Raw genomic sequence first — 25,452 nt, 5'->3', positions numbered from 1 at the left:
AATTGCTCTCTCTGGGCCTCAGTTCCTCATCTGTAATATGCGGATAATAATCCTTCCTTTCTCTCCCACATTATCTTGACTTTTTAGCCTGTAAGCTCTTTGGGGCAGGGACTGTCTCTTACTATGTGTCTATTCAGTACCCAGCACTATTGGTTGGGGCCTATCGGTGCTACCATAATATAAATTATAACAATGATAAGAAAGGGAAGGTCTTAACGAGGGTCCAGGAAACTACAACACTTGTGCTGCTCCCCGTCCCACTTTTGATAAAAGGATGAATCAATCAGACTTTAACTTCCAGGGGCATCTTCAGTGTCTGCTATACCACACCGTGCACACCGGGGACAATACAGGCAATATTCCATGGAAAAGACAATACAGCCCTAGGCTATAGTATCTTGTCTGGGTAAGATCCACAGGGCGGGCAAGGATGATGTGAATGCCTCCTGGCCTTGAGCACCCATACCTGCCCACACCTCCTCCTTACTTATCCTGGAACCATGGAGTATCTGGAGGGAGTTGAGGGGATCAGGCAGCTCCTCTTTCTGTGTGAGGGGGAGAAATCCATGTGCACATGGTCTGTCTGTCTCTCTAGGTAGATGTATAGCCCCTGTCAACTCTGAGTTTTTAGGGGCGGTCCCCTGCATGCACAGATCGGGTGTGGAATCCCCCTCCTCCGCCTTGTCTTATATATCTATCTTATAACAAGGCGGAGGAGGGGGATTCCACACCCGATCTGTGCATGCAGGGGACTGCCCCTAAAAACTCAGAGTTGACAGGGGCTATACATCTACCTAATATCTACCTAGATATTTCTTCCCAGATACATTAGCATACAGTTTACAAGCTAAAAGAAAAGGAGTACTTGTGGCACCTTAGAGACTAACCAATTTATTTGAGCATGAGCTTTCGTGAGCTACAGCTCACTTCATCAGATGAATCTGATGAAGTGAGCTGTAGCTCATGAAAGCTCATGCTCAAATAAATTGGTTAGTCTCTAAGGTGCCACAAGTACTCCTTTTCTTTTTGCGAATACAGACTAACACGGCTGTTCCTCTGAAACCAGTTTACAAGCTGAATCTCACTTTGTCATTGTGTGCCCATATTTTCAAACTCTCTGGGACCTTTTGGATTATTTTTGTGTCTTTACCAGCATTTGCAACTTCTTTCAATTTGACAACGTCTGTGAATTTTCCCACCATGCAGGAAGTTTATGTTCTCCTTCAGATCATGAATGATCAGATTTCATATTCAAAGTAACAAACAGAATGGCAAAGAAACCCTCACGGTCTCCTTGGGATTTAGAAAAGGAGCAGAGTACAGCAGCACAAAGGCTGATGTCCCAGGTGGGAGAGTAGGATTTAGGGGTGTGAGTGCCTAATTAACGGGCTTTCAAGAGACTTTCTGAGTGAAATTCACCCAATGCAAAGGGCCAGTTCAAGGTTTATGCACCATTTTCACGGGTTTAAGTGGTGTATAGGCCTCATGATGGGCCTTCTGGACAGGAGTAAATTTCATCTCCTATGCACCTGAGGAAGGATTGAGGGAAATTTGGAAGAGCTGCAGGGATCAGTAGGCCTGATATTGTTTGCTTTATACAGTGTATAGTTAGCTGGAACATGAAATGCACAAGGCAATTGATGCGAAAGTAAGGAAAGCAGTGGTCAGTACAAATGAGGAGGGGCAACACAGGTCCAAATGGCCTACCCACTAGAGACACCATCTTAGGTGCAAAGAGAGATGTTCATGCATTCCAAACACGGAGCTGCAGCAGGATCTGGAGAGATTTGATGCAGGATAAAGCTCTAAACCCTGCAGTAAACAAAGCTTAACAGTGGGAGGAAAAAAAGCAAGTGGATTTCTGGGCAATGGTTCTTGCAGAGCACAACAATAACCTAGTGATGGAGCCACAGGTGAAATACTAGTACGGTATGTGAGCAGTCCCTCCAGGCTGGGCGGCGATTTAGTTGCTGTTGAGGTTGGCAGTAACGAGGTAATATGCTTCAACACAGGTGTGGATAAGACCTCCGCTTTATAGTACTTCATGTGGAAAACCCAGGGGTACTTTAAGAGCTGCTGAAATAGAGAAGCTGCAATTTGGAGAAAGGCTCCGGAAGGCAATATGTGACGCACAGCAAAGGGCCTTTTTTATCCCCGGGCTCCCCAGCACTGGCTGCCTAGATTTTTCTGGGAGAGAGAGAGAGAGCTGCAGCTGCCCCGATTTTCCCCAGCATGCTTTCAGCACTGAGCAGCCCAGCCACCCTCCCGCCTAGATTGCTAATGCTCTCACTGGGGAGTGAAAGGTATTCAAAACCCCACCAAACAGGCACCCCAGCGTGACAGGCTGTGCAATGAGGGGGCAAAGAGAGAGCTCTCCAAAATCAAACCGCAGCTCAGGAAGTGCTGGTACCTTCGGAAGGAAATCCACTTTGTGTGCCCACTGAGTCTGAATGAGTCATAAAAACAACGAGGAGTCCGGTGGCACCTTAAAGACTAACAGATTTATTTGGGCATAAGCTTTTGTGAGTAAAAATCCCGCTTCTTCAGATAAATGGAGATGACTCCTCGTTGTTTTTGTGAATACAGACTAACACAGCTGCCCCTCTGATAATGAGTCATGAGTTAAACTCCTCTACCAGGCAATCAGAGCAGTGTTTACAAGAGATCATTGAGATAAGGACATACACAGGGGTTTTAGCTATACATTCGTGTAGGGACCAGAGAAGAAAAACTGAACATGCACAAGAAAATCTGTGATGGTCAGTGAGGGCAGAGGGATGGGGAGCAGAAATGCCCATGTGCCCCTTGTTGAGGGAAACAGGCGGAGCATGGGGTTGCTGTGGCACTGGGGGGAGGAAGCTCTTTTCCCTCCTGCAACTATGTCAGTCACTTTCGAGCTCAGGAACTGAGAAAGCCCACGGCGGCTCCCTATCTATCACTGGAATTTATTAAGTAACAAAATGAGTTTCAAGAGGGAGTGATTGCTTTGATGCTCTGTCAGATTCTCCTCCTCCCCCATCCTGTTTTCTGCAAAGATTTGGAGAAGAAAGGGAGAAAGTGGGCCAGATTCTGCCAGGTGGCAAGCCCCTCGTGAGAGGTGCTGAGCACCCTCGCTTGATGTAAGTGGGAGCTGAAGGTGCTCAGCACCACTCAAGAGGCCAGCAGCACCTCATAGGATGGGGCCTAGGGAGAGCTGAGTGGGACCCTCTCCTGCTAAGCTCTGGAGATGGGCTCCAGCATTTCCTGCTTCCTGATAAAAGAGGCACATTCCTCTTTTCCGAGGCTGCGGTTCCTCTGGCACTTGTTCCCTTTTAAGAATAAATTCCCTTCTCCCCCCTCGAGACTGTTTAAAATACATCCCAAGGGGAATGCCTGGCTTTTAGAAGTTACTCTGACATTTTCAAGCAAAATGATTCATTGATGCATTTTTAAACAATTCTTTGCCAAATAAAGAGCCGCACTGAATTCTCCACAAAGAACTCGGCTCTTCTCCATTCTCTGCTGCTCAGACTTAGAATTTCTTTGGCTTTCTTTTCCTCCCTCCCTCCTCTTTCTTCTGCTTCCTCCTCCTCTTCATAAATGGGAAATGAAATATGTGAGAAACACATGGATTCTGCTTAGGGTGACCAGATGTCTTGATTTTACAGGGACAGTCCCAATTTTTGGGTCTTTTTCTTATATCGGCTCCTATTACCCTCCACCCCCGTCCCAATTTTTCACATTTGCTGTCTGGGCACCCTAATTCTGCTGCATCCTTGCCAGTATCCTACAGGCTGGCACAAGCCTGAAGGAATTTGGTCTGCCCAAATCGTGACTGACACTGAGATCCATGGTGGCATCTTGTCAGGGTCCTATGGGCCACATCAACTCTGCATATGTTTTTATCCAATCAAAATAGATGCATACAGCACAGCCACCACATCGGCTTGCCTTTGTCACATCACAACTGTAGAAATCTGCAACTGATCTCCCCAGACTTCCCCCTGAAGTTACACAGAGTGGGGCAACAAAAGGTCGCATTTGGAACCCTACAGAAGACACTCCGGGCAGTGCACCTCAGGGTGCTGCTACTGAGCGCCCACTGGGCCTGGCATTGCAGGGGCTAAAGTGGAGTCCCTCAACAGGGAGCTCTCTGTGGCCAGTGTATGTCTTTTATGGGTGATAGGTGATTAGCTGTTAGGTAGCTGGGTGACAGTGCTCTTTGGCTGGGTAACATAAGCGTCAGCCTGCTGCATCCCTTTTTCAGAGGGATTCCAGAAAGGAATTCCAGAAAGGAGAGAGGCCACAACACAATTCCAGAAAGGAGAGAGGCCACAACAGAAAATCACAAAATCCCCATGGTACCGATGTACCTCCCTGCCCCAAAATCCCACAGCTGCACTAAGGGCTGGAGAGGGGCAATGCAGTGAAGTAGTGAAACCCTTTCCAGGCCGGCCTCTGAATGTGGCTAGGAGCAGAGAGAAGGTGGGCAGGTGGGAAATCCGGGTCAGGGACCTGCTAAACCTCACTGGGCCCTGGGCCAAAGGGACAGGAAGAGGAGGGGGAAAGAGTGAGAAAGAAATGGAACAGGGACTACATAAGAGGCTTTTCACACACACACACACACACACTCACACACACACCATCTCCTTCCTCACTCATTGCATAGACATTTAACTGGAAACCCCAATGTAACCCTCCTGTGAGCTAGGGCAGACTTATTAGCCACATCTGAGGCCCAGAGAGGTTCAGTGACTAGGCCAAGGCCACACAGCAGCAAAGGTGGGAACAGAACCCAGGAGTCCTAACTGTTAGTCCTGTTCTATAGCCATTGGGAAACATCGTCCCCCATATCCAGATCCACTGATGTCTGGATGAAAACAACCCTCTCTTTGAAGGAGTGGTCATGAGAAAAAAGAATCTCAAGTCTCTGGCCCTGCTTTATTAGGCATCAAACACATCTGCTCAGCGAACAGCAGGTGAGGGATGAAATCATTCGAATCATGTCAGTTACACATCACTAGGATCTCACTCACTGCAGTTCTGTTCCCAGCAGGCATCAGGGCTGCAGCTTCTGCACTTTGGAAAAGAAAATCGCCTCTAAGCTCAGTGTTTGAGAGAGGAATCTTGAAGTAGTTATTCCTTTATATTTATTGTAGTATTACAGATTCCAGCCAACAAACCTCATTCTGAGATATGCAAGAAAGAGTTTTGTATTAGACACAGGAATGCTTTGACAAAGTTACATTGCAACCCCAAACACTCGTGCATATACTTCACTGTCCCAAGCTTCTGTTTGACTTAAGCAGCCCCTCCCATGGCCAACCAAATCATTCTTCTGTTGAAAGAAAGAAAGAAAGAAAGAAAGAAAGAAAGAAAGAAAGAAAGAAAGAAAGAAAGAAAGAGGAAACTATGCACAATAAGTCAGTCTTTCACCCTGAGTGAATGGAGGAGCAGTTCAATTCCTATTTAACTTAATCAGGAGAGGTGGGGGTTGTGCACCAATATATGCAGGGCTGAATATGGTGCAGTATTTGTTCACATATACCCACCCTCCCATCACCATTAGACACAAATCCACTTTTCCCCAGGCTATTGCCCTGAAGTCATGCTGCTTTGTGCTGTGATGGTATCATATCCAACATGGCAAGCAGGCTGTACAAACATAGGAAGTGCCAGACCGGACCTGACCTGAGATCCAACTAGTTCACAATCTTGTCTGCCACAGTGGACAATACTAGAAGGTTCTGAGGAAAGTGTAAACCCCCACAATGGACAGTTATGTAGTACAGTGCCCCTGGGAAAATGTCTTCCTGACCCTCTGCAGTTAGTGCTTGGCTTACGCATGACGGTGTGTATCCCTTTGATATTTTGGTCCTGTCTAGTGTTCTGGGTATCCTTATTCTGAAATCTGCTATGGTCTGTACCTCAAAGATGCCTTATGATGGTGTGTTCCCCAGGCTGATCGTGCTTTGGGTAAAAAAGCACTCTGGTTCTTAAAGTTCAGTTCTTGGATGGGTGACATCTGGGGACCATGCAGATGTGGGAGATACCCTGTGCTCTTTCCTCTGAGCCAGTACTGAGCTTCATCACGTTCTAAAGGACATGACAGTGCTGGAGCAGATGAGCAGAAACCCGAGGACCCCATGATTTGCACACATCAAAGACCTGGTGGCACTTTTTGCAAGAGCTGGGGCATATTGTAATTCTGTAATTTAAAATCCCAAACTCCCATTGCAATTGCGGTGGAATACAGCATCATTCACTTCACGTCCCAGAACTCTCGTGCAATATGGTTGGCTGCTGTTAAACTCGTAAATAGTCACAGCCTTCCACCTGCGAGGAGCCTGCATTTCAGGAGGTGGGTGTGCTGATTCTTGTGTGTCTCAGTTTGGGATGCAAAGAGTGAGAGAAATGCGAGACCATCAGAAAGCAGAGAACCCAGATTCCGGGTCTCAGAGCATCACGCTCACGGCTACGCAGTTATTGGTGGGGATGATTTTCTGCTTAAAGGTGAACATCTTCTTCAGCTCGCTGCGGAAGCGGTCATGCAGCCAGGCGTAGAGGAAGGGGTTGCAGCAGGAGGAGCTCATGGCGAACCAGTGGCAGAGCAGCTGGATGAGCAGGAAGTAGTGCTTGTTGATGAGATTGATGTCTATGTCACGAATGATGTTGAAGACATGGATGGGGAGCCAGCAGATCCCAAAGGCAGCCACCACCAGCACGATGAGGCGGAAGATCTTCCTCTTCCTCACCCGGTCGAACTCTGCCTGGCTTTGCGTTGGGTGACCGGGCACCACGCGGTTCTTCAGCTTGACTGTGATGCAGATGTACGCGAGGGAGACAGCTGAGAGGGGCAGGATGTAGGTGATGATCAGGGTGCTGTAGGCATAGGCCAGGCGCTCCTTCTCCTTCTCCATCCAGAACTCCTCACAGATGGCAAATCCTTCCTTCTGGAACTCCATGTGATACGTGTGGGCGATGGCGGGGGCCACCAGCGTGCAGGACAGCAACCAGATTCCACCCACCACATACACACAGGTGGTGACCGAGATGCGCTTCTTCAGTGGGTGCACCGTGGCATAGTACCTGGAAAGAGAGGGAGAGGGAATGAGAGTGGTGAGTCACAGCTCCCACTGCCGCTTTCTCCTGAATGGCATTATCCCTATAGCTCATATATCTCACCAGTCAGGGCATGGTCCCGGCGTGTGTGCACGTATCAAGACCCAAATAAAGCCTCAGCGATGTATAGGAACTTAGCAGCTCACCCTGAGGGGTCATGAGGGGTCCTCCTGACTGAGCTGGGGGCGGAATCAAGCTGAGCTCACATTACTCTTTGAAGATCTTATTGTTTGCTCTGAACCTGGCAGACATTGAAACTAGCATTTGGGTCCATGGGTAGAGGAGGGTGGAGCAGGAGCAGTAAACAAATGCTCCAGTGACCAACTGCATGGAGAGAGTGGTCACTACCAGCCACACATCCCCCTGCCATGGTCCCAGAGCGTGACTCATCCACAGTGATGTATACTGAGTAATGTAGTTACCTACATTAGCCGCTAGAGACCATTTTACATTAACGTGCACACGTTCTGCTGCTGTCCTTGTGTTCATGTATTTACAACAGTGGAGATGCTGTTTTAACTACACTCTCTCTCTGTCCCACCTTTGAAAGCTATAACTCTGCTCTTAATTTTCACCCAAGCCCCTGGTCCAGGTGTTTCAGGGTCAGTATGGGGTTGACGTTTCCCCTCAGAGGGCAAAGCCCTCTCCAAGCAGACAGCTAGTGCTATGCATCTCTGAAATCCTCTGGATACAGCTCAAGTGGGCCCCACATGGTGCCTAGGCCTTGTGCCGGCTCCTCTGCACAGGATGGTGCGTCACCCACAATTAATGCACAGGGAGTCCATCTGTAAGAGAACAAAGAACGCTACCCCTACTGAACTGTGGAGTCACTGATGGAAAGATTTCATCCTCTGCTGGTGACTACTATAGAGGACCATCTTCCGGTGTATGATTTTAGAGGCACAGCTCCCATCATTGTTAATGAATCCTGGGGCACTGTCCCACAAAGTTATGTCTACTGTATATTTGATCAGCTTCATCGACATTACCTGGGTTAAAGAAATGACAGAGGAAAAGGAAAGGCCAGTCAGTACAGGAGACAGGTATCAAAAGGTACAGAGATGCCCAGGTGGCTTCTCCTATTTACCTCATCCCGAGATACAAGAACAAACGGGCACTTGCTGAAACTAGCAGGTTAAAAATTAAAATACATTTTAAAAAGCATTAAGTTTCTCCACCGATGAAAGGCGAGAGTACTTAATGCATTCCCTAGTTAACCTTTGGAACTCACCATCTCAGTATATAACTGAGGTAAAGAGTGAGTGTGGTAAGAACAGCATCTGCCAGTACTTGCACTAGCTAAGGTAAAATTACAAGGACTATCAGCCAGCTTTCAGGGTCTAAACTGATCACTTGATGGTGTAATAAAGCCATTTCCTGCCATAATATATATATGTATATAGTACTGCTCAGTTGGGGAGAACTACATCTCCTGACGCATCCAGCACTGACAACCATCAGAGACAAGCTATCAGACTCAACGGGCTCTTGCTCTGTTCTAGTTCTACCTTCTGCAGTATGTGCCACTCGTTACAGTCCCTAAAGCGTCTGGTAGACCTTAATCGATAAAACTCCACAGAACCACGGGGAATCAGCAGCCGTCAGCCAAGTAGCAGCACGAGCAAATTCCAGGGCTGAGCACAAAAGCGACAAAAGAGGTTTCCCTTCAGTTCCAAAGCTGTCGTTTTCCAGTTAGTCAAACATTTAATGGCTGCTTTTTCTTATTTCATTAGCATTACATTTCGATTGCATTAAATTAAGCAAAGAGGCCTGACATGAGGTGCCAAATCTGCAGGAAATGACACCCTTCCAGTGCAAAAAAGCCTGAAGTCCCTAAGAGCTGTAATTATCCCAGCAGAAGCAAAGCCACAGAATTAACCCCTAGGAACAGCTTTTATTGTGGAAGAACGAAATAATAGCGGCTTTTCTTTTCCCCATCCTGAGGCCTTGTGTTAAACCGTAGGTGCCTCCAGTCGTCTCCAGAAACACCCGGCCCCTCAGAATGCTCCTGATCAACCACCCAGGCAGCCCTTTGTGTAAAGTGACTCTGAATCATACTTGGGAGCTCCAGGCAACATTTTTTAAAAGACTAAAATGAAAAAAAATCACCTAATTAATCTCTTTTCTCCTCCTTCACTAGGTGCATTGTTTTCATTTCCTCGCTATTTCTTATGGTCAAAGACTTGTAAGAGCTGAGCCTCCTGCTAGCCATTTTAAGTGACTAAACTGGTTTTATGTAGCACCTTTCACATACTGGGTGTTCTGCATTCAGCACTAACTCACACTCAGCCCCCCCCCCCCCCGACTGTCTGTCTATGTACGTATCCATACCTCACTCTTTTCCTCGATGTTTGAACCTATGTAACTGATCGACATTCACTTTCGGGAAAGCATCTCGATTCAGGACAGCCCTTAAGCATGTGCTGAACTTTAAACATGTGCTGAAGTCCTATTGACGTCAATGAGACTTAAGCCCACACTCAACTTTCGGCACATAGTTATGTGGTGCCTTGTGTCAGGGCCAGAGAGTTGAAATTATCTAGCTGTGTCCCAGCCTATATTCCAGCTAGTAATAAATGCCCCAATTAGATATTATTCAAATTATCTGTATTTTTATTATGACCTTCTTATCCCTTTATTTGTATTTTATTACTAGATTGCACAAAACATTCAAGATTATAATGGAAAATAGGGACTGGAAAGGAGCATCTGAAATTAAACAAACCCTCAGCAGAAGTTTGCATAGCAATTGAACTGATCTCTCTGATAATAAACCTACATGTGATGGATATTTAATATTTTTTATAATTTATCATTTATTTTGTCTAGACAGGAAAGCAAGCTTGCATCTGTCACATGATCTTCCCAAAACCAGGATTCCGATCAATCTGTGCCATCAAACAAGCGGGATAGCCATATACAGAGCTAAGCTCAGGCTAGACCTAGGCTTATAAGAGATGTGCGTTCCCGCTTAACTTTACACACAAGTAGCTCATTGAGATGAAGCACAAGCCTGTCTTTGCAGGATCAGAGCCTTACCCCTGATTCCCTTCTCAGAGGTGCAAGAGAATTCTTTAATTCTAGTGTAAATGGGACCTTTGAACTGAACAGTACCTGACCATTGCATTGGCAAAGGTGATGCTTTGACACAGAATTTGAAGGTTCTGTGACTTGCCCCATTCACAGAGTAAATATTTTAAGGCCATTTCATTCTGGATGCTGTTGGGCTGTGATATGACCAGTTTCTCACAGAACGTATACATCTCTTTAGGGATGTAAGGGTGTGAAATTCCTCAACTCCCAGCCATGCAGAAAGCCAGTGCAAAGCCGGTGAACCACCTAAGTCCTACTTATTTTAGGACTCATGTGGGTCTGGGGTGGTGAATAGGCTTTGTGCTGCCGCTTTGCACATAGGAGAATCTCATCCTATCTGAAAGAGTCCCTTTGGAAAGGGCAGCTAAGTGTTTTAGCTAAATCCTTCTGATCCACTATAATTTCCTAACCAACCCTTTGAATTTAAGGGTACTAACTGGTTTCGTAATTCCTGGGAAACTCCAAAGACTGGATGGAGGAAAATTAACACAGAGGCCTGGTTTGATTGAACAATAGGAGCCTGATTCACCACTCCACTCCATTAGCTTCACCCTGACATGACTCATTTGGAGTTAGTGAAGTAACACTGGCATGAAACATGTATAAGAGAGTGGTGAATCAGGCCTTATGTTGATAAATAATATGCAGCCAAGAAGACTTACGGTGATGGGAACTTGAGAAACATCTAAGATGACAGACAGAGACAGACAGGTATTTTCAATAATGACATTTTCCATTCCAAGCTAGTGGTGCCTTCTATACCTTGCAATGTACTGCAGAATCACTGCTTTAGGGAAGGAAAGGGAGTAGTTAAAAGTAGGGGTCCTTGAACACGTAGCCCTAAGTGTGCAGTTATAAAGGGGATTGTGAATGCTGTAGCTCCTTTCATCTAGATTCTCCTTTAACATGGAGGAACAGCCCAACCCTAAATGCAAAGAATAGAGTTACAGAAATTCAAGATGGGAAAGCCTTATTGGGACATAACTAGTCCAGCCCCTCATCAGAAAATGCAGGATCAGACCAAACAACACAGTTACCAAGTATATTTAAGTCTCACATAATCAGATTTCCAACACACCCCTTGGCAGGTCATCCTACCTCCTAAGAGATCTGTCAGAAAGTTCTTTCCTGCTAGTCCAGCCTAAATCTTCCCTTTGTTCGTCTAATTTGCTTTGCCTCCACTGCACCTGTTTTGTTCTGCCAGCGTCTGAGTCATGTTTGTATTAAAGATGCTCCTTGTATCTGCGGCTTAGTTTTGGAATCTGCCTATTTCTTTCCATTCCCCACTGGGACTGCAGCCTTCCCTACAAAAGTGACATCACTATGGAAACACAATGTTAAAAAACCCAAAGCCCAAAAAAACAAGCCCCAAACCAGATCCCATGTCTGTCTCCATTTAGGAAGGGATTGTGCCTGCCATTTGGGGGTCAGAACAATTTGTCTAGCACAGATTTGTATGAGAAGGTATTAATAACCTGAAATGAGCAGAAATGATACCTAGTGCTTTACACACCCAGCAGTCAAGGACATCACTATTTAGTGGCACTGAAATCAGAACAAGAGCAATAGGAAGTTCACTCCCAAACTAAACACACATACATTTCCAGTCCCATGCTGGCTGCTTAGCCCTCCTGGTCAGGTGAAGAGATGTGAAATTAGCTTATTTTGCAACACAGCAGGCTACAAGTTGCAAGCATGGGGAACATTTTATGATCTCTGCCTATCGGAAAGAAGCATGGGGCACAAATATGCCTCACACAAAGAGAAGGAGATTGAGTAGCATATTCCTGTTGTGTTTGCATCACAATTTGGAACCTTCTGGCATGATGACACTAGTTTAATCTTCACCATGCCATGGCATCTCTCCAGCCCTGATGAGTGCCAAAGCCACAGGACTTCACTACAAAGTGCAGAAGGAGGAAAGGAAATGGAATTGCTATTTGCAGTGATCTAGGCTCTGTCATTGGATCAATCTGTCATACCTGGTGTTTGCACCAGCTCCAAGAAAGTAAGAAGCTTGTTACTGGATTTACAAAGTCATGTCTTGGCACAGTAGAGATGTTTGATCAGGTCACTATCATGCCATAAGCTGCACTGGTTTTAAAGTCACATAGACTTCCCACTTTTACACCAAGCAACAGCACTGAGTGGAAAGACACCTTTTAATGCAGAGTTTGATGTATGTGTAGTGGGCTCTGCAGTGACTTCATGTCAGTGCCCTCAATAACAAGCTCTTCTCCCAACCAAGTCAGAAGCTTGCTATAACCCACACCGAAGACAACAGAAAAGAGCAAAAGACTATGGTTCAAATCCAAGTGACACAAGGGAAAACGGGCTGTTTCTTTCTCATGCTAGATCCTATATATAGATATTCTGCACCACTGGTATTTTCTGCTCAGCAGAAAGCCAGTGCTGGAAAAGCAGCGGGTGCTGCAGCTAGCGATGAGGTGCAAGGACAGAGCTGGGTGTGTGGGGAGTGGGTCAGGACTGAGCCTCTCTCCTGAATGAGGCTATATTTGCCAGGTGGTGGACTGGACCTCTCTGCAAAGAGCTGCTTAGCAAACAGTGAATGAACATATCGCTGGGAAGCATGGAGATACTGCCTTTCTTGCTCCTGAGACTAGTCTTGTTGCATCCCTCTAAGGAGGATTAATTTCCATGTGCCCTGCTGCCCACTTTCTAATCTCCTTGTTGGTATGATCAGTTATTACTGCTGTTTGCATGGTGCAGACAATGTCAGCGCCGCCCAAGACACAAAGTGGAGGACATATGTATCATCTCCTCCTGCGCGTATACACAGTTGAATAGACATGCAGGAGATTATTCAATGAATGTAAAAATCTCAGGCCAGATCTTCAAATCAACCTAACTCCACTGATTTCACTGGAGCGACATGGATTACACCAGCTGAGGCTCTGGCCCTAACAGTCGCACTTTAAGAGTAGATCTACATGGCAGAAAAGGTGTGTTCTTACCTTGGGTTAGCTCATTTGAGCTGAAGTAGCAGTAAAGACATGGCAGCTCGGCTTTTACCTTAGGTTAGCAGCTCGAGTGAAAGCCTGCAGGGTTGAACCTGTGCTGCTAACTCGAGTTGCAGTGTCTTCACTACTATTTTACCCTGAGTTAGCTAAGCCAAGTTAAGAACATGCCCTTTATTTGCAGTGTAGACATACCCTACGATACCCTCTCCAGTTGGTCTTTTCACTGCAGCAGCACCGACCTGTTCTTTTCCAGTGCGGGCATCAGGCACTACTCCACTGTCAGTCTGTCTGTCACTCCAAGCCTGGTGGCCCTTTCACTTACACTAGTCTCACTCCCCTGACGGCAGCGAAGTTACTCAAGATCTACAGTGGTATAAATATTGATTGGTTTTCCTGTGACACCCGTCACCACAGAATCTGAGCACCTCACATACCTTAATGAACAGAGTCTTACGGCACCCCTTTGGGGGAGCAAAGTGTTGGTACTTCCTTTTACAGAGGGGAAACTGAGGCACAGGCAGAGAAAGTGACTTGACTCAGGTGACACACAGAATTGCAGCAGAGCCAGAACTGCAGCCAGATCTCTAAAGTCTTAGTCCTATGGCTTGAATCCAAGCCCCTCCTACTACAGTTAACTACTAAAAGGAGCAATTCTGCACTGTGCAGCGGAAGCTGGACCGACTAGGCTATTGGCAACTCTAGTTTCTAGGGTTCTGTGCTAGAATTCAGAGCAAGAGAAGCTGTCATCTGCAGGAGATGATGCTCTGAGTTGTTAAAATGTTCAGTCTTTTGTGGCATGGATGTGCATTCGTGCTAGATTTGATGCTGAATGACTGCTAGCACTGTGTTTGGTGTGGCAGATTCTCATGAATCTGAGTATGGTCTCCAGCCTGCAGGCTGGGAAGGCTGCCTGGGAACTGTCAGGAGTGAGAGCTGATTTGCTTTGGTGAGCAGAAAACATCTGAAGAGCTGGATGGCTGACGTTTATTAATCTTGCCCTGAAGGGGACTCCAGACAGCATGGATTGTAAGTGAGGTAATTGACAGGCACCAAAAGAAAAGCACTTGAAAATGAAGAGAAGCCTCAAGAAATTGAGCTGGGTTAGAAGAAAGTGATCAATGGGAATCTAATTCCAGGTGCTTGCCTCATCTGGGCTCAATTGTGCTACTGAATGCCTCTCAAGATCAAGCAATTAGAGAGCAAAAAAATACCTGACCCAACCTAGGGCCGAAGCCTGAGGTTCTTACTCAGTCCTTATTCAGATAGGCCTCCAATTAACTTCTGTTGGAGTAAAAACTGCAGAAGGAACTGTGAATTTGGCCTATACACATTAAGGGCCAGATTATCAAAAGTGCTCCACCCCCAGCAGCTCCCATAGCTTTCAATGGCAAACCTATCCACTTCCGTTAGGTGCCTGAACAGGCGGTGATCTCTGCTGAAAATCTGGCCCTAAGGGCTTGATTTTACACAGTGCTGAGCACCCTTTAATCCCATTTTGTGGGTGAAGAAAGCCGCAGTGCGGGTCCAGATCCCTGTGGGCAAGAGTGTGTCCCTCATTTCCACACCTGTGTGGCAGAAGGGAGAACATAAGGATCCTGCTCCTTTTTGCAGCCCTCTCAGGGAGAACACAGCCCCGGAACACAGGAGAATTCAGGGGCTACTACGGAGTTGCTCCCCATTGGTTACCCGGGTGTTACACAACTATCAATCCCCCTTCCCAGCCTAGATCCCCAGAGCCTGGAGTCAGGCCAAGGAGGGGGCCTACAGGAATATATTGATCCTTTAAATGGTCTCAGCGGGGTAAGCTGAGCCGATGGGGCTGAAAGTTAACAGTGAGTGAGCAGAATTGACCACGAGAACTGTAGGAAACAGCTGCTGCAAAGGAAATGGAGGGAAATAATAAGAGGGAGGGAAATTAATATTAATTCTGACTGAGACACAGGAACTCCCGGCTGTGTCTGTAATAATTTCTCTAGCACCTCTCATTCACAGGTGCCCAGATGCTTTGCAAACACTAAGCCTCTCACCCTGGAGTGGGGGGGTGGAGGGTGAGAAAACCTGGATTTGTGCTGGAAATGGTCCACCTGTTGATCACTTTAGATAAGCTATTACCAGCAGGACAGTGGGGTGGGAGGAGGTATTGTTTCATATTCTCTGTGTATATATAAAGTCTGCTGCAGTTTCCACGGTATGCATCTGATGAAGTGAGCTGTAGCTCACGAAAGCTCATGCTCAAATAAATTGGTTAGTCTCTAAGGTGCCACAAGTACTCCTTTTCTTTTCACCCTGGATAGTTATTCCCATTATACAAAACAATTTAGAATCAGATTCTAGAAGAGCCCAGCTCCAACTTAGACAACCTGCAAGTGGCCAGGCTTACAAAAGATCTGAGAACTACTGCTGGTTGGAAGAACTTCAGTGGAACTGCCTTGCAAAATGCAGTTGTCTCAAACTCAAAACCATGTTGTATGCACCAAAATTTGGTTTGGGGGGGAGGGGGAATGAATCCCAGCAATGAAAAACAACCATTTTGATTTTTCATTTTTGAAACAACTTTTTGCTTTGAATATCTTTTTATTTGTATTATATTGTATATTGTAACACAAAATAATAAAGTAAAAATTGGCACCAAACATTTTGATTGCTCTGAAACTTTTTTTTCCTGGAATTTTCCTTCCTAGAGCATTCTGAAATTTGCAGGTTTTCTTCCAATTTGAAACAGAGCCAAGATTTAGACATCTCAAAATCCTTCTTGAAGCAGAATTCCTGTCCTGGAACAGCTCTACTCAACATGCCAGTGCTGATGTCTCTTAGTACCTGGACTTAAGTGTTGCAGTGGGAGCTGAGGGTTCTTTTAAAAATCTGTCTCCAGCTGTGGGTGCTAAGTGCTTGCAAATCTGTTCCTGAGCTCTGCTGAAAGTCTGATCCTCTGATTTGCCCACAGTCTCTCACAAGTCACGTTTCAGAGTAACAGCCGTGTTAGTCTGTATTCGCAAAAAGAAAAGGAGTACTTGTGGCACTTTAGAGACAAGTCAGTGACAGATCCTAGAGGTGTCAATAGGCGCATTTGATAAACACCATTCAGATACATTAATAAAACAAAATCAATCAGTCCCTTCACCACCCTGTGCCTCAGTTTCCCTGATCTGTAAGATGGGGATAATAAATCATGCCTATCCTCATTAGGGTGCTGTGAGGGTTATCACATTAATATTTGTACATTTGAAGAGGCAAAATGTGATGTAAGGGAAAGTAATAAGATTTATAATTAATTACTGAAATTATTAAAATTTCAGTTCCCCCTCATCTCCAAAGTGATCCTTTTTCTATGCAAAAACCTAGACATTTTTTACACTTGGAATTTCATTTTGCTGAAAATCCTTTTTCACAGTGAATCACACAAAACTGCAAAGTGTCACATGCCCCAGTACAATAAAAAGCCAAATACCTGAAGGACAACCCATCAATCTCATAGATCTTGGAAGACAGGCCAGTCCTTGCTTACAGACAGCCCCCCAACCTGAAGCAAATACTCACCAGCAACCACACAACAAAAACACTAACCCAGGAACCTATCCTTGCAACAAAGCCTGTTACCAACTGTATCCACATATCTATTCAGGGGACACCATCATACGGCCTAATCACATCAGCCACACTATCAGAGGCTCGTTTACCTGCACATCTACCATCATGTGCCAGCAATGCCCCTCTGCCATGTACATTGGCCAAACTGGACAGTCTCTATGTAAAAGAATAAATGGACACAAATCAGACATCAAGAATTATAACATTCAAAAACTAGTCGGAGAACACTTCAATCTCTTTGGTCACTCAATTACAGACCTAAAAGTGGCAATTCTTCAACAAAAAAACTTCAAAAACAGACTCCAATGAGAGACTGCTGAATTGGAATTAATTTGCAAACTGGATACAATTAACTTAGGCTTGAATAGAGACTGGGAGTGGATGTGTCATTACACCAAAGTAAAACTATTTCCCCATGTTTATTTCCCCCCCCCCCTCCCCAATTGTTCCTCGGAGGTTCTTGTCAACTGCTGGAAAGGGTCCACCTTGATTATCACTACAAAAGGTTCCCCACCACCACCCCCACTCTCCTGCTGGTAATAGCTCACCTTACCTGATCACTCTTGTTACAGTGCGTATGGTAACACCCATTGTTTCATGTTCTCTGTGTATATAAATCTCTCCACTGTATTTTCAACTGCATGCATCCAATGAAGTGAGCTGTAGCTCACGAAAGCTTATGCTCAAATAAATTTGTTAGTCTCTAAGGTGCCACAAGTACTCCTTTTCTTTTTGCAGATACAGACTAACATTGCTGCTACTCTGAAAGATTTCTTAGTGATATTGAAAAGATTTTGCTCTTTTGAGGCCAAAAAATTACTAAATAATTCCCTCACCCAAATTTTTTAAAAAAGGAAAATCATCATTTCCAAAGGGCTGGCTAGAAACTAGTTACCTGTCTACAGCAATCGCTGTGAGGGTGAAGACAGACACATAGACTGTCATTGGCTGCATCAGGAACACGAAATAACACAAGAACTTCCCGAAGATCCAGCCCTGTGGGTTGAAGGCGTAGGCCAGGGTAAAAGGAACACATGTCGCACACATCAGCATGTCTGAGAAAGCCAAGTTCCCGATGAAGAAGTTGGTGACATTGTGCATCTTCTTGGTCCTACAGATGACGTAGAGGAGAAGGTAGTTGCCGAAGATGCCGATCAGCACCACCAGGGCGTAGCAGGGGATGATGAGGGGCTTGAAGGACTGGATCAACTGGACTCCCGTAAACTGAGAGCTGGAATTGGAGCTGTTCTTGAGGACGATCTCATTGATGCTGTCATTGGTTGGGAGCTTGTCCCAATTCCCAATTGGTTCCATGAGTCAAAGTCAACTGAGAAGCAAGCTTAGACAAGAGCAGAAGGGGGTCAGCATTAGTGACGTTAATTACAGGGTCATAACCATGATTCCATTCATTTTCAGTTCATGGATATAGTTAGCAACCCGTGTATGTGCCATTTATGATTGAGTCCTTCTGTGGGCATCTCTTTTGGTTGGAGCAGCAAACAATCCATGAGAGGTCAAATGTGACCTGTTAACCTGATTCAGTCTCTCAGCTTTGCAGAGAGTTTCCATCTATGTTTGAGTATACCTGTGTGAACAGTTATTCAGGTGCTACCCACTGATTCTCCTCTCTGTTCTGTAATTCACGGGTCACACCTTGAGAGTTGAATTGAAATGTCCTTGTGGTACATCAAATTTTACTTCATGTTTGTGCTCCAGCTGCATCTAGCCTTCATACTGAGGCCAATTTGGTTCCCCTCAAGTCCTGTCCCTTTAGCCTCCTTATAATCTGATTTCTTTGTCTCAAACTTCCTCAGAATATTTTTCCCCGTTTAATTTTCCTGGCTTGTCTGGAAGGTCTGGGAAGTGGTTTGTTCTACAGATTCCTGGGAAAGAAGATGGAAAAACTGAGGTTTAGAAGAGGAGGGATTCAGATAAATAGCCCTCCCCTGATAAAGGGGACAATTCTAAGAAGAGAGGGCCAGGCCCCAAATTTAGGATTTGAAAGGAAGACAGAAATCGGTGGACACAGAATAGATTCAGTCTTGGAATACAAATCCCTCCAAGTCACCCCCACCATTCATGTCCCTTCTTATCCTTGTCTGTCAGGGGGTTTTGGTTGGCCAGTGCAGAGCCACAAGGACACAGTACTCATGCCCGCGAAGCTGATACCATGAGAACTTCTGCTGTACATCACTCAGGAGTGTATACAACTCATTTCCAGAGACCCTTCAATTCTCCATAAGTATGAGATAATGAATGGATTCCTGCTGTTATTCACAATGAGTACACACAAGTGCATTCCACAGCCAGCGGGTTTTATTATGTTCTTAAAATATATGCTTTCCCACAAAGCATTGGGAGTTGCAGCTCAAATTATTTTTCAGTCTGACCTGAAAAACACTATTCTAGCACCTAATCTCCCATTTTTCTATGGAAGAGGGTTAGTGAGCTTTTTAGTAAAGTAGCCCATTTCTCCTTTCCTGAACCCCTTCATTTCCATCTTTGTCAGCTATTATTTCACTCTGTAAACTCCTACGGTGAAGTCTTATCTAATTTAATAGAACAAAAATCAAACACTTTCTATAGACTTTAGGAAACATCTTACAGAACTGAATAAAGAATTCTATCCCTGCCATAGAATTCTATAGGATGGCTCCAAAAACCTATAGAAAGCTTAGCAGACTCTGTTAAATCTAGATTTTTAGATTAATTTCTATTGAGCCCCGTTGGTTTTATCCTTATTCAACTGTATGGAACTTTTCCATACAGGGAGCATTTTGAGACACTGTTCATATGGAAGATGCTTTCAAAATAAACAAAATATTATGAAAGGCAATTTCAAAGTATTATTTCTGTGAAACCCTAGCAAAATAATGCATTTTACATCACAGCCATATCCTCAAACCTTTCCATTCTGCTCCCAAATGAGCTTCCAAATGTGAATTGTAGAAAGAAACTAGCTGTCTCAGCAACACAATGAATGTAAAATCCTCCTTTACATTATTTTGTATAGGAGTCCTTGCTTCTTCTGAGATGATACTAAACAGCAAAATAATACCATCTCAGCTGTCCACGCTAAGGGCATGTTTACAATGAGACACCAGTTTTCAGGAAATAAGTAACTTCTACAATGCAGTAGCATCTAACTACAGAACCGTTCCAACCAGTTAGGCACATTTCTTGCTCACTAGTTGGGTTATGCATACAGTACATTTAAAAGAAAAAGAAAAATCTGCTTCTCCATTTGGGCTGAATATTCCCTCTGTAAATGCAGATAAAAGAAAACCATTGCATTCTCTACTGACCTGGTGCAGAGGAAAGTCAGGGCGGAAGGGCACTCAGGAGCTGTGTTAATTCCAGGAGGGGTTTGTGTGTCAGAGAGAGGAAGAGAATTCAGACTGCTCTCTGATCCTTTGGGGCTCTGTATTCCAACTATGCTCATATCTGTGTGCTGAACTTACGGAGATCCATGCTTCCAACCCTCTCACTCCCCCCACTGGCTGCTGCCTCTCTCCGCTCCTTCCTGTAACCGCAATGAGGATATGGAGCTTGATTCTCTTCTGCCACAACTGTCAATTAGCAGTAACTTCTTTGAAGCTGGAGGAGGAGAAAATTCCAGGCTGGAGCCCTCAGCCCAGAGATGTCAAAGGCCCTTTTTGCTTACATCTCAATGGCCCTTCTCTGCAGGGCTCAATTTGTGCCAGGGCTCACCAGGACAGAGCCCCAGCATCTCTGGACTTGGCAGTTCGTAGCCCTGGAACCTTTGGGCTTGGCAGTTCAAAGCCCCAGCATCTCTGGGCTTGCCATGTCAGTTTTGAAAGTGCAAAAATTGCTTGAGCCCCAGCACCTGATTGCTTGAGCCCTAGACCTCTGTCATTCTAAATTAAGCACTTCTTCTCTATGATGTCTATGAAAAAACAGTGAAGTGCTGAACAAGCTCCAGGTAGAAAGTCAAAGGTTGAAGGTGCAGCTAAGAGACAACCCCTGTTTCTAGACAGTATCGTAACCTTTGGTGGCATTGTTCAAAGCCCTCATCAGTCCAATACCAGCTGATAAAATAAGTACAATTGATGTTTAATCTCATTCGCAAGCGCTTTTTGCAAGAGTCAGAGTGTTCAATTCAGCTATCATGTTCCACCCAAGAGGTGGCCACATTTCAGCGGTGGGTGAAAGGATCCCTGTGTACGACGATTCTTTGGGAGGATGGGTGTTATCCAGTGTCATTGTCAGTGATCCCTCGAGGTTGAGAATGATCTCTTTCACAGGTTTTATTTTTCATGGGTCCTTTGGTGACTGAGGAGTCTGATCCTTGAGCCACAGGCTTGTTGGCAGACGTTGCAGGTTGTGCTGGAAGACAGGGCAGGGCCAAGATTGCTGCTTGACCATTGTCTTTCCTTTCTTTTCTGGCATTTTTCTGCGACCAAGGCAAGGCGATTTTCCTCAGAAGTGGACGTTCCCTCTCTGACAAGTCTTCACCAGTTATCCCTATCCTGGGCTGCTGTCTCCCAGTGCGTGGTGTCGATGCCACATCTCTTGATGTTGATCTTGAGGGTGTCTTTAAAGCGTTTCTTTTGGCCTCCCTGTTTCCTTTCTTCTTGGTGAGTTGGGCGTACATCAGGCATGCGTACACAGTGCCCGCTCCACCTCAGCTGCTGCTGGATAATCAGGGCCTCAACACTGAAGAGGTTGGCCTCTGTGAGGGCCTCTGCCCCTTTATAATAACTATTTTCTTACAATGCATCTCCTTTCCATCGCTCGTTTAATTCAGGGGGTATTCATTAACAACTGTTTGAATTCCTGATCAACGACACCAAAGAGACTATAGAATCTTCTACTAAATTTATTCCCAGTTCATCTGAGCCATCATGTAATTTGATGTAAACCTCAGTAATGAGCCACTTGTATTTAGAAAAGAACACAGCATCTGTCCTTTATTGTGATCTGTTTTGATTGCTTTAGGCAGGTATTAATTGGAGGATTTGATGGTCACAATTCTGGGCACCTACATCTGTATTCCTCCTCCACCCCCAGGCTTCCAGCTCCCCAGCCATCTCCTCTCTTGGGCGGAGACATGCATCCCTCTTCTGACCAGGGTATTTCCAGGCTGCACAGTTCCCTGCCTGCACTGTGAATTTCCCAGCAAAATCAGACTGGCCTGCTTTACTTCACTGTCCTTGAGGCGAAAACAGTGTAATTGCCAAAGTAGAGTTACCACACAGCTCTTTCTAAGCAAGCAAATTTATTTTCAAGGGAAAAGCAGTTCAGAGAAAATATATTCAAGCAATAAAAGAAGCTACACCCATGCTAATACTTGACACCACCCCAACTCCAACAAGGGTTCTGGCTGGTGAACAGTCCTTCAAATCCCACCATGGGTTTTGTCTGTGGTCACACGTTCAGAACAAGCACCCCATGAATCTGAGAGTTACTTTTTTATGCCATTTGGGCCTTTTGATCCTGGAAATCGGTAAGTTGTAGGCAAAAGTCCCCTGCCCAGGACAAGCTTCCAAAGATCAGGTTTAGAGACAGGCATTTGCATTCCCCTCCTCCCAAGTATTTCCTAGGAAACCTACTCAACTAACAGATCATTCTTGTCTTGGCCCATTGTTCAAAAGAGTCCTTTGAAGCTCCTAACACTTCCCAAGGTTTACATTCGTCATGTCTCGTAGATAAGTTACGGACAATCCCACAACAACACATAAACATTTGCATTTTAATGCAATGATCTCCTAAGATAGTTACACTTAATTCAGTCGGGTTTAACTGGATTCAATAAGGTTTGTCCAGGGCATTACAGGAAATCGTCATTCTGTCACACTGATCACTCTCATAGTTATCTCTCCCTGATGCGAGGGGACAGACTCTCTGACCCACTGCAGCTCCCTTCCCCAACTGAGATCTGAGCGGACATTCCCATGGAAGCCCGACACTACGCACACTCAGGCTAAATTGTATCCACTTCATAAAATACAGTTCTCTTTTCTTGGAGAGTTTCCCTCTATAATGAAAGAGATGAGCTTGGATTCCAAAGAAGGCCAGATGCCTGAACTCTGACAGCTGAGACCCTGGGGATAAGTTTTTCCTGATTACTGCTAAGCCAGATAGCAATAGAAGTGAGCCTGGAGGTCTGTAGTATGTGAGTCCCTTCTCCACTCTGCTCCCTACGCCAGTGGGATACACAGGCTTTCATCTCTATTTCTCCTGATTAATTCTGGAAGTGGGCTCTGCCTGACGCTCACTCGGAGGCCCACAGTTGTGCAGAATCCACAGACTCCCTGGGGAAGCTGAAGGTAGCCTGGGAGAAATATCTAAAGCATCTTTTATGTTAAATAGAGTATCATCAGCATTAAACTTGTGTTTGAACTCCCTGCTCATGTGAAAATGTCACCATCAAATGTCTTTAAACCACTGGGTTATTCATTAAAAAAGAGACACCATTTACTGCCTGCTGTCTTGTACATATAACTTTGTGAAGTGCTTTGGGGTTACTGTTTGCAAGAAAGATACACCACAGAATACAGTAGTTATATTAATTTCACCTCTCACCAAACCCAACTTCCTAAAGCACTTTACAAGCTCAGACTGAAAACAGACGCTGTACATATATATGGAGATCTGCCTATCATCTTAGTATCAGAGCCCACACCCCTGTGAGGTAAGGCAGTGTGATTATCCCCATTGTACAGATGGGAACTGAGGCACAGAGTAGATTAAGAGACTTGCCCTAGGTCACACAGGGAGTCTGTGAAAACCTGGGTTTTCTAAGCCTGAGAGCAATGCCCTTTCCACTCTGCCTCTCCCACTCCTGAAATGCAGCCACCTCTGAGGTGGAGTGCAGCAGCCGTTTTAAGGACATGATCTGAAGCCTACTGATGTCAATTGAAAGGCTTCCACTGCCTTCAACAGGCTTCGGATCATGTCCTCGGAGTGCACAGCAACGTTGCTCAAAAAGTGGAGAGGAAGTGGAGAGGAATCCCGTATGAGATTGAAACCGCAGGGGGATTTATGGAGGTTAATTGTAATGAACTGAATTGCAAGTGGGCTGAGACGTTTTGGCTAACACCACTGGTCTAACTCCTTCCCGGGAGCTGGCCACATCACAAAACCCTCCATCCCAGTTGGCTCTAATTGGCAGTAATCCTTATGGACAGTCTCAGCAGCGAGGCCAAGCGTGGAATGAGCCCTAGCCCCTGACCTACCCAAGAGAGAGCCCCTGCAGGCCCAGTCTGTTCTGCAGTGAAGCCATTGATTTCAGTTCACTTCATTGCTATGTAAGGGCTGAGATTCAAAGCCTGTGGCTACAGAGAGGGAGCCATTCAGTTTCCAGGGTTGCCATGGAGTCTGAACTTCCCTTTTAGCCCTACAGGTCCATCAAGGCTGAGAGGCTTGGTCAGGGGAGAGATGTGGGGGAAGCATGAGCTTTCACGGCCTAGGCTGCACCTGCTGTGCTGGGGAGAAATCCACCCCTCTGCAGAGGGTCCAGCCCAAGAAGTATGTTTCCTCTCCCCTCCCCTCCCCCAAATAGGGCTGCAGTGGTGCACAGCGGTGAATTTCACCCCAGATGATTAGAGGACGGCACATCAGTCACCCGGGCTCAGCATAGCACCTTTCATCAGTGCTCCACTCCCTGGCAAACATTAGAAGAAAACAGCCTGTTGCACTTGGGGTGAAAAGTGTCATTTTCCAGGCCCCAGATGCCCAGCCCTGGGGGTTGGCATGTGGGGGGCAAAGGACACCTGTTTGGCCTTCACTGAGTTCTTCTGTCCCTCCCCAAATCATTGGGATTTATGAATTGAAGCTACCGTGGCTGTGATGCTGAAGACATTCATTTTCTTTGCATTGCAGGCCATTAATGCACTAGCCTGGAAGCTCCTAAGTACTGGGAAATGATCCAGCTGAAAGCTCTCAGCCATTATGTCAATGAGAAAACAAGGCTTAGGGGAGAAACAGAAGAAATCTCTCTGAATGGTGCATACAGGATGTCACACAAAGCTAGAGCCCGATTCTCCACTACCCCGCACCTTGTGTAGTCATTTACACTGGTGCAAATCGAGTGTAAGATGCTACTGAGTCAGACTGACCTGGAGCGAGGGACCCGCCTCTGCATGGCTCATTCAATCTTTGGCTTCAGCTAAGACTACCAGTCAGTGCCACCTGCTAACGTGTCTCTGCGAAGAACCAAACTGAGGTCAGTTCCGCCTTCCCCAATGTCACATAGGCCACCAAGCAGCCAGCAGATGCTAAAACCCAGGAGCTACGCACCTGGGCTAGATTTGAACTGGTAACCTAAGGCTACAGGGCCCTTTCAGATCCCCTGAGCCATCCAGCTCACCTTCTAGCGTGCTTTGTTTGTTGCAGTTTTGTTTCCATGGCATTGAGTGTCTTCTATTAATTACTGTCCTGTTGCCATGGTTACCTCAAAATGATCTGTGATGTGCTGCCATGCAGGACGTTGTTTGAACTCCACAAACACCTAAACAAGGGCATGGGAAAGCAGAAAAAGAATGAGCTGGTGGCACCTGAGATCTCCTCTAGTCCAAAGGTGCAGCGAGCGGCCCAAAGCACGGAGCTCGTCTCAAAGGGCTTCCGTCCATTCATCTCTAATCCCACAAGTGGAGCTGGCTCTGAGCTGGGGAGGGCTGTAACTGGATCCTACCAGGGTGTGTTGCCATCGCACAATCTCCTGTTA

At 45.7% G+C, this 25,452-nt stretch overlaps 1 protein-coding gene across 2 annotated transcripts; it reads right to left on the bottom strand.

Moving 5' to 3' along the window:
• Positions 1–5,091: 5,091 nt before the first annotated feature.
• On the bottom strand, positions 5,092–20,277 carry LOC125626531 (prolactin-releasing peptide receptor-like). Of its 2 annotated transcripts, none has more exons than XM_048829607.2 (3): positions 20,069–20,277; positions 17,659–18,646; positions 5,092–7,068 (listed from the first exon to the last, which is right to left on the bottom strand). In XM_048829607.2, exons 2-3 carry the CDS (start codon positions 18,075–18,077, stop codon positions 6,435–6,437), a joined length of 1,053 nt encoding a protein of 350 aa, XP_048685564.2. In that variant the 5' UTR covers positions 18,078–18,646; positions 20,069–20,277; the 3' UTR covers positions 5,092–6,434. The 2 variants fall into 2 exon arrangements, with proteins under 2 accessions (XP_048685564.2, XP_048685565.2); XM_048829608.2 differs by having other exon boundaries at positions 17,659–18,102; positions 20,069–20,276.
• Between the last annotated feature and the right edge of the window lie 5,175 nt (positions 20,278–25,452).

This window comes from Caretta caretta, chromosome 26 (genome assembly GCF_965140235.1).
Source record: "Caretta caretta isolate rCarCar2 chromosome 26, rCarCar1.hap1, whole genome shotgun sequence".
Lineage (NCBI taxonomy): Eukaryota > Metazoa > Chordata > Testudines > Cheloniidae > Caretta > Caretta caretta.
The sequence above is the reverse complement of the archived record's forward strand: the minus strand, read 5'-3'. Positions and strand labels throughout refer to the sequence as shown.